General features: G+C 46.1%; 1 protein-coding gene across 2 annotated transcripts in view; it reads right to left on the bottom strand.

Moving 5' to 3' along the window:
- Nucleotides 1-18,639, bottom strand: part of FAM107A (family with sequence similarity 107 member A) — an 850,316-nt gene that overhangs the window by 11,046 nt on the left and 820,631 nt on the right. For both annotated transcript variants that reach the window (XM_086939064.1, XM_086939063.1), the window contains one exon: nt 17,600-17,750. In XM_086939064.1, the coding sequence (XP_086795190.1) occupies nt 17,600-17,750 (151 nt within the window). The remainder of the gene's footprint in view (nt 1-17,599; nt 17,751-18,639) is intronic.

Below are 18,639 nucleotides of genomic sequence, written 5' to 3' on the forward strand. Positions count from 1 at the left end.
CCCATGATCCGCGGCCCTGTCCCATAGTCTTCGCACTAACGGGCAGTCCCACACCATATGAAAAAAGGTGGCCGACTGTCGGCAACCCTTCAAACACAGGTCATCTTGTCGAGACCCAATTTTTGCTAGCGTTATCCCCGTCAGATAGGAGCGATTTAGGATACAAAGCTGGATTAGTCGAAATCTGAGTGTGATGGCAGCCTCTCTAGATGACATTGGGGCCTTTCTCCAATCCTCCTCGTCAATAGGCCCAAGGTCCCCCTCCCAACTCTCCTTAAGCTTCTCAAAGGAATCAGGCATATTATTACTAAGTTTTCTATAGGTTAGGGAGATCGCCTTGGATTGCAACGGCCCATCCAGCAGGCAGTCCTCAAGGGGTGACGATTCCAGTATATCCTCACAGCTGGGGAAGGCCGACTGTAAAGCGTGTCGGATTTGTAGATACTGAAAGACCCCACCCAGGGCCGATCGGTAGGCCTTTGTAACTCCTCAAATCTGAGAATCTTTCCCTTTTTTACCAGGTCTTTATTTATTTATTATTTATTATTGCAATTTATAAAGCGCAACGTATGCCCGTAGGTACACAGACAAAATATCGATTTTTAAATATCGATATACAAAAATATCGAAGTTTAAATATCGATGGTACAAAATATCGAAGGTAAGTAATATCGACAGTCTTAATATCGATATTGGTATGATATCAGTAATATCGAAGTTGTAAATATTGATGTCAATAATATCGAAATTAATAACTTCGATGTTACTAATATCAATTTTTAAATAAATTTAGTGTATATTATATTGTATTTATTATGTTTTATTATTTATTTTTAATGTAATTTAATTAAATATTGTCTTTTACTACTGTAGCGGGTTGTGGGTTTATAGGGGAATAGGGTAGGAAGTAATTTAATTATGTTAAATTAATTTTTAATTAGTAGGAATTATTAATTAATTAATTGAGAAATAATTTTTAATTATTTTTAATTAATTGATTAATTGATAAATATATTCTGTAGCGGGTTATGGGTTTATAGGGGAATAGGGTGGGAAGTAATTTAATAATAATTAATTAATTGATATATGTTTGTACATATTTTAATTAATAATTAATTGGTAATTAATTTCTATTAATTAGTTAAATAATTAATATAATTTTGTACATATTTATAATTATTAATTATTTGGTAAATAATTAATATTAATTATTTTATTACATTAATTATAGTAATTTTTTTATATATAATTTATTGTTATTATTAATTAATTAATTGGGAAAATAATATTAATTATTAAATTAAATTAATTACAGCAAATGTGCTAATATATTTACTTTATTGTTATTGTTAATTAATAATTAATTGGTAATTAAATAATATTAATTAATTTTGTGTGAAGGAGTATTTTTAGGGTTCAAGGTCAGTTTTCAGTTTTTGGGTAAAGGGGTATTTTTAGGGTTCTGGGTCAGTTTTCAGTTTTTGGGTAAAGTGGTATTTTTAGGGTTCAGGGTCAGTTTTCAGTTCATGGGTAAAGGGGTATTTTTAGGGTTCAGGGTCAGTTTTCAGTTTTTGGGTAAAGGGGTATTTTTAGGGTTCAGGGTCAGTTTTCAGTTTTTGGGTAAAGGGGTATTTTTAGGGTTCTGGGTCAGTTTTCAGTTTTTGGGTAAAGGGGTATTTTTAGGGTTCAGGGTCAGTTTTCAGTTTTTGGGTAAAGGGGTATTTTTAGGGATAAGGGTCAGTTTTCAGTTTTTGGGTAAAGGGGTATTTTTAGGTTTCAGGGTCAGTTTTGGGTTTTTGGGGTACAGGGATATTTTTAGGGTTCAGGGTCAGTTTTGGGTTTTTGGGGTACAGGCATACAGGGTAAAAACAAAAAAAATGACATTAAATCAAATAAATTACATGATAAAAATTAAAATTACATTAAATTATTAAGTGTTTTATTTATTTTAAATGTATATGTATTAGTTTTAATTTTGTTTTAATATTTTTATTTAATATTTGTAAAATTATATGTATTTTAAAATTATTTTTACATTATTATTAATACATTTAAAAAAACGATATTTTTGATTCCGATATTTTTGTACTACGATATTATTTTTTCGATATTTTTGTACTTACCTTAATGAAGATAGGATTCCGATATTTTTGCTGTCGAGATTTTGCTCCGATATTTTTGCATTTCGATATTCTGTCTGTCGATATTATGTCAGACATTCATGCCCGTAGGCGTCTTGGAGCTGTAACTTCAGTTAAAGTCTAAGAAGGCTAGCAAGCTGTCATTGATGAAAGGGAGCGTACGCGTTACTGGTCAAACAACCACGTCTTCAACAGTTTCCTGAACTGGAGAAGAGAGTGACTTGATCTAATCATTAATGGAAGCGAGTTCCAAAGTTTGGCTGCTGTAACCATAAAACGTCTGTCTCCCCAATTGACAGTCCTTGTGCGCGGTACTGTTAGTTGATGCAGTGTCATAGATCTTAACTGTCTAGTCGGACAGTAAGCAGAAAGCTGATCTTTGAGAAACTTCGGCCCTTGTTTGTGGAACGCTTTGAATGTCAGACATAGCGTTTTAAATTTAATCTGATATGTAATCGTTAGCCAGTGGCAGCTTCTGATTATTTGGCTAATCGGTTTAAATTTAGGGGTCCTGGAAAACAGACTTGGATACCACCCTGACTTGGGCATTGGCAAATAGGCCATTGCAATAATCCAATGAGGAGAGCACAAGTGTACTTACCACAGTTTTACCAGCGCTTTCCGGAAGATAAGGGATTATCTTTTTTATGAGTCTGAGTTTATGGAATGCATTAGACGCTGTTTGGTTTGCGTGGGGGACAAAATTGAGCTTCTCATCAAAGGTAATTCCCAAATTCCTGACCCTTGGGACTGGATTTGGGAGAGCTCCAAGAGATGGAGGCCACCAGACTGACGGCCATGATGGGGAAATCTTCCCAAAGAGGACCACCTCCGTCTTCTCAGAATTAAGCCTAAGTAAGTTAGTGTTCATCCAATCTTTAATCGCCAGCATGCCTTCTTGGGAGCGTGCAGCTACCTCTTCTCCATTGTTGTTAATGGCGAGCACAAGTTGAGTATCATCAGCATAGGAGGGAAGGCTCATCTGGTAGGTTTTAATAACCCTTGCTAAGTCCGACACATAGATGTTAAAAAGTGTGGGCCTTAGCGATGAGCCTTGGGGAACCCCACATGGTAGCGCCAGTTCCGCCGATTTAAATGGTCCTAGCTTTACAGCCTGTGTTCTACCAGATAGAAAAGAAGCAAGCAGATCCTTTGCTCTGGATTGAATGCCCATATTTCCGACACGGTCAATCAGAATGGAGTGACTGACCGCGTCGAAAGCCGCAGACAAGTCCAGCAGTATAAGCACTGCTGTCCCCCGGTCCCTGATGACTCTAATGTCATCAGCGGCTTTAATAAGAGCCGCCTCTGTGCCGTGGAGCTTGCGAAACCCAAACTGTGAGTCATCTAACAGATTGTTTTCTTCGATGTAATTGGACAACTGACCATTCATTGCCTTCTCGAGTATTTTGGCTAGAAACGGCAGGCTGGCTATTGGTCTGTCCGGGTAAATCCCTGACGTAAGTATCACATTACAGTCTTGAGTAATGACGTCGCTGATGGAATCAATTACAGGAGGGTAAACTTTGGGAGGACACGGATCTAACACCGATCCCGGTTTTATGAGTTTCATGAGGTACATTATTTGTTCCTCCTCCAGTTCTTTAAATTGAGCTAGTGAGCAGTCAGGAGGTGTGATATAAGTATTGAACATAACAGGTCTATCACTCGCTGAGAACTCTGCATAAATATCATTTACTTTGGCAAATAAGAAGTTATCCAAGGAGTCACAGAGAGCCTGAGAGGGAGAGGTAACCATATCTGGGGATTTCCCAGCCAGTTGTTTCACTACGTCGTATAGTTGTTTACTGGAATTCTTTGCATTATCAATTTGTTCTCCAAAGTACTTCTTTTTCGCCTCAGTAATAATTTTTTTGTAGGTGACCAGTGTATCCTTATAACGCAATTTACTATCCGGGTCGTAACACCTTCGCCAATATCTTCCATACTGACTGTCGAGATACCAATCACATCCCATCTGTCAAACCCCGGGTAATGGCAGAGCATGCAGAGTTTCTGCGAAGACTATAAAGGTGTCGCCTTAGTAAGCACTCATGCCCAGCCCATACATGAATTAGCTAACCGCCAGATCTGTACCGTATGTTGAGTGGGGGCGATATATTGCTGCGTCCTAGTGTGGGAGTAAAGATCCCCAAGATAACCTGAGTTATCCATCTGATACCTGTCCAGGGCACATGCCGGGTCATCTGGTGGGGCGTATCGCCACCTATTAACAGCCACCGATTGCGAGGCCCAATAATACAATCGTACATCAGGCAGCGCGATGACCCCATCATACCATCCTTTCATTAATTTCTGAAGCGCAATCCTCGGGGCCCTACCGTCCCATAGTAGTGTGCGTAGCTCCGCTTCTACTGCAACAAAATAAGTATCCGGAATCCTGTGCGGACATTTCTGGAGAATGTACAATAACCGTGGAAGGGCCAACATTTTAAAAAGAGCAGCACGGCCTGGCCAACGGGGTGCCAAATTGCGGCTGTAAAAGAGAGCCGGGTCCGACGTGACGAAGACTCCTAAGTACTTAAAACGGTCCTCTGAGACTACCAGTGCACAATCTTTTGGGAGGTGGGGGGTCTGCCAATGAAGCACATACAGCACGGACTTGCTCCAGTTGATTGCATACCTTGAATACTTCCCGAAATTCGTGAAAATGTTAAGAACCATATGGATGGATCTGTATGGATATGCAAGATATACAGTATATCGTCAGCATAGAAAGATATTCTATCTTCACACTCTTGTGACCATCGCATACCTCTTACCATTACATTACGCCAAATCCATGCTGCCAAGGCCTCCAGCATGAGGGAGAATTGCAACGGGGACAGGGGGCACCCCTGTCTGGTGCCTCTCCGTAGGGAGAATGGTCAGAACGTATAGTTGTTAACTCTAACCTGCCCCTTGATATCAGTATACAACAGCCTTCCCCACCGTATAAATGTAGGGCCCAACCCTGCTCTTGCCAGAACTTCAAAAAGATATGGCCATTCGATCAAGTCGAATGCTATGGAGGCAACAAGTGACAGTATGACTGCGCCCTCCTTCAAATATTGCCGAAGCGCCAACACATTATGGAGCCGGCGGATATTTAGGGCCTTGTTTCTCCCAGGCATGAAGCCGGACTGGTCTGGATGCACTAGAGAAGAGATCACTGTTCCCAACCGCTTGGCGAGGACCTTTGGCAAAACCTTTGCCTCGACATTGATCAAGGAGATCGGCCTATATGAATGACAATCGTCTACCGGCTTACCGACTTTGTGAAGGACCACGATACTGGCTAGTTGCTGGTCGGGCGGTAGAACCCCCTTCTCCTAGCTTTCCTGACACATTGCCCACAGGTGCGGGACCACTTGGGGGGCCACAGCCTTGAGGAACTCCACCGGGGTACCGTTGGGCCCCATCGCCTTCCCAGACTTAATTTGGCCGATGGCCTTTTGGATCTCCTCATTGGATAGATCAGCATCCAGTAACTCCCTATCCATAACTTAAAGTGTTGGTACGTCACTTGCTGCCAGTAGTTGACGTGACTCCTCTGCTGTATATGTCGTGGAGGGTGAATACACTGTCTCAAAGTAGTCTGCAAATGCCTCTGCTCTTTTGTCGGGGCGTGAAGACCTGCACCACTCGGCAGCATTAATCGGGGCACTCACCGTGCACCCTGCTCCTTCCTCTCCAGCCACGCAAGCATCTTTCCTGCCCTGTCGCCAAGCTCATATAGCCTATGTTGGGTACCTGCCTTGCAATTAAAGGCATCATCATACCAGCTTCGTTTAAGAGGTGAAAATTAGTTTTACAATTCCCAAAAGTTGTTTTTACACTTACAAAATCAATTATTTACACAAATGTTTAGATGTAAGTAAATCTCGCAGAGGAGAATAGTGGGAGTTGACATTCCACACCAATAATGCGATGGACGCTTGTGAACAAAATAAACATACAAAGTTGACAATGTTCGTAAACTCCTTATCCATCACCTACTGCCTCACAAATTCACTGCTCACAAGAACAGTAGAAATGTGTCTCTCAGGCCTGTCAAGAATAATATAACGCCCTATTGAAATCTGGATTATGCAAAAAACGTTTCAGTTACATGAAAACCCCTAAAAATACTTTCAAGAAACCAAAGAAGGGGATCCCTAGAATCAGTATGACAATATATAGTGATGATCATTTGTGCAAGAAATGTAATAACACAGAATACAATGTTTGATAATTGTGATACATAATAACACCCCATATAGCAAATCTCACCAAGTGCATCATATTCAAACTGGATGGTTGTCTTGTAGATTAGCATGATAATGACCGGTAAATGCACATACACTATGCCTAATATTTATTAGAGGTTCATGTTTCAGCTCCTTAGAGTTATTTAAGCTGACCCTTCTTCACATCTGTTCCAAATCAATACGCATAAAATATATGTTGTCAGAAGATGGCCCTAGGTGTGGAGCAAAATATTAAGGGGTCGATTATGATTGCGTTGATTCCGCATCCTCCGGGCCGGTGGAAGCCACCGCTGGCCCGGAGGATGCAGAATCACCGCTGCAGACCTTCAAAACACCCACCGCCAGATTATGATGGCGGTGGGATCAGTGGGGGACGGCAGGTCCATTCGCCGCTGATCCTCAGGGTGTTGGCCGCAATTTGGTGGCAGTGTCTGCAAGACACCGCCAGCCAAATTACAATGGGTTTGAAAACATGCATTTCCGTGGCGGATTTACCACCGTGGAAAGCATGTGGACAATAGCTTCTGGGGGGCCCTTGCAGGCCCCCAGGGTGTCAGGGGGTGGGGGGTGCACATGGGGAGTACCTATGGTACTCCCCAGCATTTGCAGGTACAAAGCGGCAGGCACACGCGGTGCTTGCCGTTTTGTGCATGCAAATGGAAAGCATGCATATTTGACCTTGCGGCGGGTGCTGCTTAAAGCAGCACCCGCCGCAATGTTAAATATACAGGATGTGACCGCCAGGGTGGCGGTCACATCCTAATTCGCACGGAGGGACCGCCGCTGCCCCTGCGGACGGTCCCTCCACCTCGGGGGTGGCGGATGGACGCTGGTCCGTCCGCCATCCTAATAGGCCCCTAAGTGTGAAGTAGGCTGGTTGTGAATCTTTCTCTGCATGTTCTGTCAGTAAAGTGGGCAGACTCACTGCCACATGCATTGTTGTAGGGTGGGTGGACGCAAATTTAACAGGTGAATGGATGAGGCCCACTGAAATGGATGAGGCACCCTCATCTACAGACCCCCGGGACCACGCACACAATTCAGCGAAGACATCGCCGACTTCATCAGCCCCATTAACCACAGTACCGAGACCGCCCTGATCGCAGCCACCGATGACATCCGAGCCCTGCTCGACAACGGAGAAACAGCGGCCCTCATCCCCCTGGACCTCTCCGCGGCCTTCGACACTGTCTGCCACCGTACCCTAGTACAGCGCCTCAGCAATGTCGGAATCAAGGAAAAGGCACTGGAGTGGATCATCTCCTTCCTCGCCAGGAGGACACAGAGAGTCCGCCTCCCCCTGTTCAGATCGGAGGCCACCGAAGTCATCTGCGGCGTTCCTCAAGGCTCCTCGCTCAGCCCAACACTCTTCAACGTCTACATGAGCAGCCATCGCACGCCAGCACAACCTCAACATCATCTCCTACGCCGATGACACCCAGCTGATCCTCTCCCTCACCAACGACCCCGCCACAACCAGAGCCAACCTCCAAGAAGGGATGAAAGAGGTAGCCGAATGGATGAAGAACAGTCGCCTGAAACTGAACTCGGACAAGACGGAAGTCCTCATCATGGGATCCTCACCCTCTGCCTGGGACGACTCCTGGTGGCTCCCCGCCCTAGGCAGCGCACCCAAACCAACGGACCACGCACGCAACCTAGGCTTCATTCTGGACTCCTCCCTCTCCATGACCAGACAAGTCAACGCCGTCTCCTCGTCGTGCTTCAACACCCTGCGCATGCTACGCAAGATCTTCCGGTGGATCCCCACCGAGACCAGGAAGACGGTCACTCAGGCCCTCGTCACCAGCCGTCTGGACTACGGCAACTCCCTCTATGCAGGAACCACCGCCAAACTCCAGAAGAGACTTCAGCGGATCCAGAACGCCTCAGCACGACTCATCCTGGACATCCCCCGTCGCAGCCACATCCCCGAACACCTGAGAGACCTGCACTGGCTCCCGGTCAACAAGAGAATCACCTTCCGTCTCCTCACCCACGCTCACAAAGCCCTACACAACCAAGGACCAGGATACCTCAACAGCCGCCTCAACTTCTACGCTCCCAAACGCCAGCTTCGATCGACCGCCCACGCCCTCGCCGCCGTCCCCCGAATCCGAAGAGCCACCACAGGGGGACGGTCCTTCTCCTACCTCGCTGCTAAGACTTGGAACTCCCTCCCGACCCACCTCCGCCTGACCCAGGACCACCTCGCCTTCAGGAAGCAGCTCAAGACCTGGCTGTTCGAGCAGTAGCGGACCCCCCTCCCCTAGCGCCTTGAGACCCTCTGGGTGAGTAGTGCGCTATATAAATGCTCTGATTGATTGATTGAAAAGACCGTCAATGTGTATTGTTTTCAGAAAAACAATAATGTGGCAAGACAGGCAAAGAAAGCTTTCTCAAAGGCCTGACCTAAAAAGAAATTTTGGAAAAACAACTATGTCCTTGTGCCTTAGGACACCCCATATAATGAAGTGATTTTATTGCATTTTGAGAGATTTTCGATGTGTAGATAGTTGGTCGAAATTACTTGAGACGAAAATAAGACAAACTAATAAATGGAACCTGGAAGAGGAGAGAGGCGCGAGAAGAAGGAATGCAGCAGAGGTAGCTTGCATGTCTGCACTCTGCCACAGATGAGCATGTGTATGTGGCCATTAGCACATGCTATCGAATCTGCAATAGTTGTGGAGGGAGTGGTGCAGATCATCTGTGGACTTAGTAGTATGCAGCCTCCGGTTTGCTGGGGCTGAGGCATTTGAATGGCAGTCCAGGATCCATCAACCGAACTAAAGAAGCAATAGGTGGTGTAGAAAATTGGGTTACTGGTTGACGGGGCGGAAAAACTTTACTCAAGCAGCAATCACAAATCTTGTCAAGGTGAAACAGAAGCAAATTCGAAATTAACCTGTGTTTAACCCTCTGGTAGCTTGACACAAAAGCAGTCAGGCTTAACTTAGAGGCAATGTGTAAAGTATTTATTCAGCACACAAATGGTAATAAAGTGAAAACACAACACATGAAAAATCCCACACCAATTCAGAAACATAGAGTAAAATGTACTAAATTATATGACACCAAAACAACAAAAACCCAATTAGTAGAGCCAGAGATATGCAATTTTAAAGATTTAGGTAAAATAGAGTGCTTAAACGTACAACGCACCAATTGTGGATATCTCATGCACCAGACCAGGACAAAGTCACAAGATCAGGCCACTGTGATGAAGCATGGACCAGATTCAGGAGCCAAGTTAAGCCAGTGAACTAAGTACGGTAAATCCTTGTTGTGGAGCATTGTGAGGTCTCGCTTCAAGGATGGGTCGTGCAGCAGCAGTTCCGAAGTGCTGCAATGCGAGGTCCTGAGTCAAGGATGAGTCCTGCAGTGGCAGTTCAGAGGAGCTGCAGGGCTGTGGCGAGAGAGTCCAGTGTTGCCATGAGCAGCCAAGCAGCAAAGCCCCATGAGACTGCAAGCCCCAAGCAGCCACAGCAAAAAGACTGGTGGAAGAGAGCACAGCACACCCCCCCTGGACTGCCTAGTGGGCTAAAGGGTGAGAGACTGAACCCCTGCTGAGGGAGAGAGCACCAAGCAAGTGCCACAAAAAGTACAAGAAAGAGATTTGTTGAGCACCCACCCTCCCAGTGGCTGTTTGACTTCACCACAAGTGAGAATAGTGCACTGCATGCTCCCATTTGTGAACAGGCACCACCACAAGCTAGAAAATGGGCACACCAAGCACCAGAGGCCCCATGAAGGACCAAGAGCGCCAAAGTCAAAGGTGTGCAAAGCCTGCACCCAGAAGCTTGTCAGCATGGACAGGTGCCCAGGAGAGAGGGAACTCTCTGCAGAAAGGAAGCAATGCTGAACACAAAAAGGTTACACTACCGGCCACCCGCAACACAGAATGGCCAGTGTTGGCCCAGCATTGAGCACGTCATATGAAGTGACCAATCCTGCCAAGCATGCCTGAATGGAGGCAGGAGCAAGCACCGCAGCAGTGCAGGTTCAAGGTGCAAGCACTATGCCCTCGAGCAAAGTAGGTGACCCGCCATCCAGGTAGAGTAGCACCGCGAAAATCCCTGAGGAGGAGATGGGGCCTGCAAACAAGGAGTATAAGCATGTCCTACTGACAGGACAGACTTGCGAGCTGTCTGTGGAAAACAAAAAAAAGAGACCCAGATGCGACAAGCGAGATGTCCATGTGGAGTGAACATGAGACATGTGACATAACGCCACATCAGAGTGAGGAACCTCGTCAGAAGTAAGGAAGAGCATGGCAGGACGCCACATCAAGAAGGAAGAGAAGAGAGTGGCACAATGCCACCGGATGAACAATTACCACAGGTGCGCAAGAGAAAAGGGAGTGCTGGGACTGAGGACTCGTGCCGGCACCAGAGAAGGTATCCACCAACGCAAGCCAGCCACTGGGGTGCAGAGACGTCACTGGAGACAGCTTCATGGGAGGACCAACAGTAAGCCACCAGCAAGCATGATCTGCATCCAGGCCCCAAGCTTCACAGTGCAACCGGTCCAGTCACCCGTCAGCAGCTGCTTGGCATTGATGGCATCCCGGCCAGCAAATGCACTTACCAAAAGATAACAGCAAGTGGCCACAAAGTTCTTCCAGTCCTCCTCCCTCTAAGCAAGACATCGCCACCGGTAGCCCAAGTGTAAGAAGGTAATCAGCATATTACCAGGTACATCAACAGCACATCCGAAGGAGCATTGCACCATCAGAGTGGATCCAAAGGCCTGAACATTCCAGAGATCCACAAGGCATAACTGGCGCAGTGAGAGGCTGACCACCCAGAGGTCTTCTGTGAGCCCCCGTGAACCTGGGTCCCGCTGAAAGGAGCATACCCAACCAAAGGATAATCCACCCTTGGGGTTGCACAAGGCTTGGCTGTGACCCTGTTGGGAGTTCCGCCGTGACCCCTCAGCACGTCCTACGAGAGGCCCCGCTCAGCCCGCGCGGTCCCTCTGCAATCCAGGGGCAAGGGCCTCAAGAGAATTCAGGTGAGAGGGATATCTCGACAAGAGATGCGTCTGCAGTAACTCCACGACAAACACCGGATGGCATGAAGGTCGGGCCGGAGACTGGTGACCCAGAGACTGTCGAATGAAGGCATGTAAACCTGAGTCCTGATGGCCTGAGCACACAGACCCTGAGACACCACCCGTTGGGGCTGCAAGAGTGACTTAGCTGTGGTCCTGTTGGCAGTTCCTCAGTGACACCTTCGCGCAACCTACGAGACACCTGCACAGCCTACATGGACCGTGGCAGCCAGGCCGAAAGGGCCTCAAGGAGACTCCTGTGAGTGAGGAACTAGGCTGGCCAGGCAAGTCTATAGCTGCTCTACCAGTGGGCATTGGGAATCATCATTGCCTGCAGGGAATACTCCCACTTCATCCCACTTCGTCAAGGTCATCGGCAGTCTCTGCAGGTGTGCCATTCACTGGAGCCTGCAAACAAAACAGGTGATGGACGGAATGTGGATCAATGTCACACATTCAACCCAGTCCGAAGATCTGGTCCTCGGATGCTTGATCCCGTTCTGGGAAGGACATGGCTTTTGTAGTTCGGACTGGACTGTTCCCATGGGGCACAGGGTCAGAGCTGATTTGCATATCGCCATTGTCTAACCCAGGGTGGTGTGGAGTGCAAAAAAACGATGGATCTGGGCCCAGATCTTTGGACTGGGGTGAGTATGTGACATTGATCCACATTCGGTCCATCACCTGTTGTGTTTGCATATTCCGCCCTAAGTGCGTTGGGGATGCCCAGACGTGGGTCCCAGGCACTCCACACCACTGGAGTCAAGCTAGCCGGGCTGATGAGAGGTGTTACCTCGAAACCGGTCCGGTCCTCGGATGCTTGATTCCGTTCTGGGAAGGACATGGCTTTTGTAGTTCGGACTGGACTGTTTCCATGGGGCACAGGGTAAGAGCTGATTTGCATATCGCCATTGTCTAACCCAGGGTGGTGTGGAGTGCAAAAAAACGATGGATTTGGGCCTAGATCTTTGGACTGGGGTGAGTGTGTGACATTGATCCACATTCGGTCCATCACCTGTTGTGTTTGCATATTCCGCCCTAAGTGCGCTGGGGATGCCCAGACGTGGGTCCCAGGCACTCCACACCACTGGAGTCAAGCTAGCCGGGCTGATGAGAGGTGTTACCTCGAAACCGGTCCGGTCCTCGGATGCTTGATTCCGTTCTGGGAAGGACATGGCTTTTGTAGTTCGGACTGGACTGTTCCCATGGGGCACAGGGTCAGAGCTGATTTGCATATCGCCATTGTCTAACCCAGGGTGGTGTGGAGTGCAAAAAAACGATGGATTTGGGCCCAGATCTTTGGACTGGGGTGAGTGTGTGATATTGATCCACATTCGGTCCATCACCTGTTGTGTTTGCATAATCCACTGGAGCCTGAGCGCCTCCGAGACGATCTCCAAAGAGGACTTCACAATCGCTCCGTGAGCACCCATGTTGAACTATGTAAATAATCTCCACCACAGTGAGCCCAAGCCAGTCTGAACTACATCGCCAACGTAGAGTAAAACCCACTGACAGAGATCCAGCACTGCCTGGCAGATGGCCTGAAGAGACTCAATTGGTGCTGAGTATTGTTGTTTCCCCCCACAGTTTGGACTCTTGTTTGGTTTCTTATCCAACAAATTTTGGGAGCAGTATAGTGTTCTGTTCGGCACGTCCTAGTGTTCTGGAGAATGATGTAATACACTTTACGCCCAACCATCACTGCTGTCACTGGTTAGGTGACCCTGCTAATAAAAGGGTTCAGGCGCACGTGCCCTGGTCCAGTTGCCAGTACCATACACACTGTCTGCATGCTTTATTTCCTAAGAATGTGAGCCTAGCGCCCACTACTTTACAAGGTGCAGGGTTCAAGATGGTTGGAGCATTTTCTGCTCAGGACGCCAACCAACTAACTAGCTTTTGGAGTCACTCTAGTGGCCCTGGGTTCAAGATACAGGTTCCGTTCTCTCTCAGGAAGCAGAACAGCAGTTCTTCTTGCAGCAGAGAAGCACAGCAGTCCTTCCTCTGAGTCTTCCACAGGTGCAGATGTAGACTGAGGAGTTTGGTCTGAGATCCACTACTTATACTTGGTGTCCATTTTGAAGTGGGAGAAGCTTCTAGAGCACTCCCCCTACAGAGGTGTCTGGAGTTTCCCACCCACCTGCTCTACTTGTCTGGGGGATAAATACACTAGTGTGAAACTGTTTGTGAGTGTGGTGAGGAGGAGTCTTTGTGATGTGAAAATGTGGTAGGTGACAGTCTATGAAATTCAGAGATGGCCCACCCAGCCAACACATATTTCCCTTTGCCTCACTGTCAGGGAGCAACACACAATGACTGCCAGCCACACCTAGTCACGTGACCCACGATACAGCCCATGGGCACCAAATGGTTGGCACAAGAAAATGCTAACTATTGTGTTTTAAGAGTGATGAAAGAAATATACAGTTCAATAATGTCTGTTGTGTGCCACCTTGGTTCCTGACCCGCTCTTGTCAGGTTCAAATTATCTAAATATGGATGTGTGCAGATCCTATCACACACAACAAGGTGCACTACGCTTGCCCATATGGTGCAAAAATACTTGGAAAAAGTCAAATCACAAATTCAATATTTAACCATTTTATGCCTAATGCATTAGTCAATGTATGTACATTGCAACCATGTGCTCAATACTATTAAGAAATTTAAAAAAAACAACAGTAACCATGTGCTTGTTGACACTTCACATGTGTCCTCTGTGCTGTGCATAATTTGTATTGCTTCCTTGGACATTATGCCTTTAATATGAGGTTTTTTCTGTGCCGTGTTTCAAATGCATTTCAGGAATCCCTTTGGCAGGGGAACTCTACAATGAACAATTAATACATAGGTTTCACCATATTATATCAAATAAATCAATATAAATGCATGAGCGCTTCTCAGATGTATACCCTTCCTCCGAAGAGTAATACATAGATTCATGCTTTAAATTCATTTTGTTATTCCAAGGTCAGTGCCTCCACCTTACGAGATATCTTAGAAAATAATATAAGTCCTCCATTGCCATCTTTATACAAATGGTTCTGTGCTGTCCAAGAGTGTACACTGTCTCGAATAACTGTGTTCCATGGTGCTGTTTAATTAAGTTACACAACCCTGCCCTGGGTGACAACAACCAACTAAAAATGGCAAATAGACTGGTAGGGAATGGACCTCAACTTCCGATGTAGTGAATATTGCTATAAATTAAGCGAATATAAAAGTTAATGTTCCGCCTCATGCCACATCATGAGCGAAAACGTCAAACAAGCAAAGTTTAATAAACCAGAGCACTTACTTTACAAATCATAAAGTGATGCTAGAATTGCCTGTCAAACCAAGACGAAGATATGCTGTTTGTTGTACATAACAAAATGTATATGATCAGTGACCGTGTCGCAAAACCCGCTAAATTTCACAACCGCAACCGTACACTGACTCAAAACTTACTTCGATGAGCCAAGTCGCTACCGCATGTATTCCCGTCCTAGGAGAGTCCTTCGTGTTCCCCGCGATAACCTCTTGTGTCCTTGAGTTCCTCACACGTAGTCTTGCGGAGGCAGCAGCCGGGGGGGGGGGGGGGGGGAGGGGGGAGGGTACTTGATGCTCATCTGATGCCAGTACGTTTTTTTGAGTCTTCCTGGGGTCTTCCCCACAAGTTGGAGGAAATTGAGACGAGGAGTTGCAGTGCTCCTTTGTGCTGGTCATCAGTCAGGACAGCAGCAATCTTATGAGTCTCCACCTAGCATACAATGTCGCTGACATAGCTCCTAAGATGGGCTATGGGCTGATCGAGCTGCAGCATCTCTCACTGTGGCTCCACCTGGCACACGAGATCGCCAACATTTCCCCGCGCACAGGCAATGACCAGATCTGTGTAGCAGCCACTTCATCACACCTTACTACCAGAACCCAATCAGCAGGATTACCCCCTGAACCGCACTCCCTCCAGCGCTCTCCTTTTCCGACTGGTAGACTGGCATGCCTTGTCCCTCAGTCCTGGTGACAAAGGTCACAGGTAGAAGTCTTGCAGAGCTTCTGCTCCTTGCATAGGCCATTTCCAGACACCAAATGCGATTTAGAGACAGAGACATTGAAGTTTATGTTGCAGCTCTGCTTCCCTTGGAAGTGCCCTCGCCTCTTCCGCTGCCCTTCGTTCGGAAAGCAGTCTGTCAGAGGGGGAGACACTCCAAATCTGATAGCCCCACAACACTGGCCATGGAGTGGCCAGAGGTTCACACCTGGATGTCAGCCACTGTGATATGTGTACCAAAAGGATAATCCAGGGCCTCAGCCCTGGTATTTATAATTCTCTTATCAGCCACATCTCCTTCTTGAGATGCGCTCAACCCCCTTTCCAGTGACCTCCCTCTCTCTGAATCAAAGAGCAACATGTGAATTGTACTATAGAGGCTGGTACTCCCTTCTTCCAATGTGTTCGATCCAGCTTAAGGAATGCAGCAATACATAAATGTATCTGGGAATTCCAATACCCAGTCATATTCCTCCGTTATGCCCTGGGTCTCTCAAAGGGAAAACCAGAGATTGCCATGTATTGTGCCATTCACAAGCACACATATATCCAGCATATGCACATAGCATACATGTGCTGCACAGCATATATCCTTTATGTGTTGGACCATTCACAGGCATACATACACCCAACACATGCAAATAATACAAATGAATTGCACAGCATCGCATTATCCCTTTTTGTGTCACTCACAGGTACACATACCCCCAACACATATATACCATACATGGAGGGTGCAGCACAACACACCAAACTGATGTAGGCTAATAGTGAGTTAAACACACAGCAGCAGAACTTTAAATAGCAAACCTGTATGCCTTCCGCCACTGAGACAGGTAATAAGGTCATGTTCACTCCTACCGATCACTACACGGTATACTGCCACCACTGCGCTCATGCTGCCAGACTCCTAATAAAGACAATAGCCTTTTACCACTTTGAGTGTAGCTGTTTAGGTGCCCCTTCCGGTCCAACAAAACTGCAATCCTTGAGATAGACCTATGTCATTACGCACACACATCATCCATGTTCACCCATAAGAACAAAAATCAGTGTTAGCACTTCAGACATCAGTAAAGTTGGGGCACTCTGGGGAGGGCTGCACATCCATCACCATGCAAAGGACTTTTCTGTCTAAACATAGAGCTTTTTAACAAATACATTCATTTTTAAATATTTCTAGTCTACCCAATGGAAATCGCATGAGTAGTTGTTTAAGACATAGGTCAATGGTACCATACAGAATGAAAGTTTCAGTGCCTCATTGCTGTTTCTCCTACTGTAGGAAAGATTCGTAGGAACCTTCAACATGAAGCACCTACTTGGCAGAGCATGCTTTTTTTGTGTTATTATTAAAGACTAGTGAGTATGAGTCATGTTTATAGGTGTGTAGCATTGAATATGTAAATAATTAAGCAACACTAAAACGATATTAGAAGTAAGCCTCCACGTCAAATGCTGTCTTTAGTGGAAAATCAAACAGCACAACTTTATGCAGAATAAAACAAGGGGTAAAATATAATTTCAAAAATGATATTTTTCAGATTGTAAAGTACCCAACTATACAGCTTGACTGCATCAGTTTGCCTTCTGCTGTGCCCTCAGGACGGCAACGTTTTTTTCTTGGGTGCTGGGAAGTCGAATTTACTATACTACCTCCAGTTTTAGTAAATTTGGGAAGTTTTTCTAGGGGACTTATTGTAACTGCAATTCTGGTCAATTCTGAGGATAGTTGCAAATTACTCTAATATTTTCAAACGTGGATGAAATGCTGTAAATTAGCAATGTTACTACCAGCTAATGCACAACAACATATAAAAAAAAAACCTAGGGCCCGTTTTAGAGTATGGCGGACAGGTTACTCCGTCACAAATGCACGAAATATTCCATCCGCCTAATTATAAGTACATTACAATATAACACACTTTCCAAACTCTCAACCAGGCCCTATGTTTTAATGCATATGAAACAAGACTCCCTATTGCACAGCAGGATCATTTCTATTCATCAAGGCCATGGTTGGTCAACAATGGGTGGGACAGGTAGGAGGGCAGTAGATCAAAGACAGGAGCATGACACAGACTAGGTTACTCATTCATTACCAGACCCGGAAGTACCTGGTCGAGTCTCTGGTGCCTCCTCTGGAGCTCCTGTTCAAAGGGGGATGGCAGTGGTTTTGTCTCCTCCTTTTTCTGTCGAATCATTTGATCCCGCCGCCTGTGTTCTAACACTCGCTGCAGCTCCGGCTTGCTATCAAGTCCCAGGCCTCTGCGAGAAGAACAAAATTGATGTCATGTCACAATTGGGCATCAGTCTTACTGTCACGTTATTTCAAGTTGAGTTACATGAACAAAGAATCAAGTACCTGAAAGCAAAATTTGAGGAAAGTACAATAACTGCGCAACTTTATTCCTCCAGAGAGGATTCCGTTTTTCACGATCCAAACATTTTTTAGTATAACATTCATTGGGCCTAATGTACAAGGAATTAACACCTTCAGCGCGGTGCGAATTTTCGCGCTGTGCTGAAGGTTCTATTGAGCGGGCGGGGCCATGACGGAATGGTTCCGTCATAAGCACAGCGCAACCGGCGCTTATGACGAAAACGCTCGGTCATGAGGACCGAAGGGGTTAACATAGCGCAGTGCCGCAAGACATTTGGCTGCGCAGTGCTGCGTTAATTCCGCAGCACAGGGGGAGTCATATCTCTAACGATATAAAGGATCCCTTTGCTATCACCTGCATTGGGGCAAATATTTCTGCGATGCGCAGATACAGGCACCCTTGCACAATAATGTAAGGGTGCCTGCGTCATGGGGATGATTGTTTATGTGCAGGAAGGCGTCCCTTCCTGCACAAAAACAATCTGAAATGTCTTTTTGAAACTTCTTAGAAGTTAAAACACGTTATTTTTATTCAATGATTGTTTATGTGCAGGAAGGGACACCTTCCTGCATGTCTTGTGATTATTTATGTACAAGAAGGTATCCCTTCCTGCACATAAACAATCACAAGAGGTGATTTCCTCGTTCTGTGTGTGCTGCAGAATACAGCTCATATAGAAAGATGAAAAAAACGAGGTGAATTGAAAACATTTCTCCTTGTTGCGCCCCCAACACATCCCCTGGAGTAGCATTCTGACGCATTTCCAGGTTTAC

This window comes from Lissotriton vulgaris, chromosome 9, assembly GCF_964263255.1.
Source record: "Lissotriton vulgaris chromosome 9, aLisVul1.2, whole genome shotgun sequence".
Lineage (NCBI taxonomy): Eukaryota > Metazoa > Chordata > Amphibia > Caudata > Salamandridae > Lissotriton > Lissotriton vulgaris.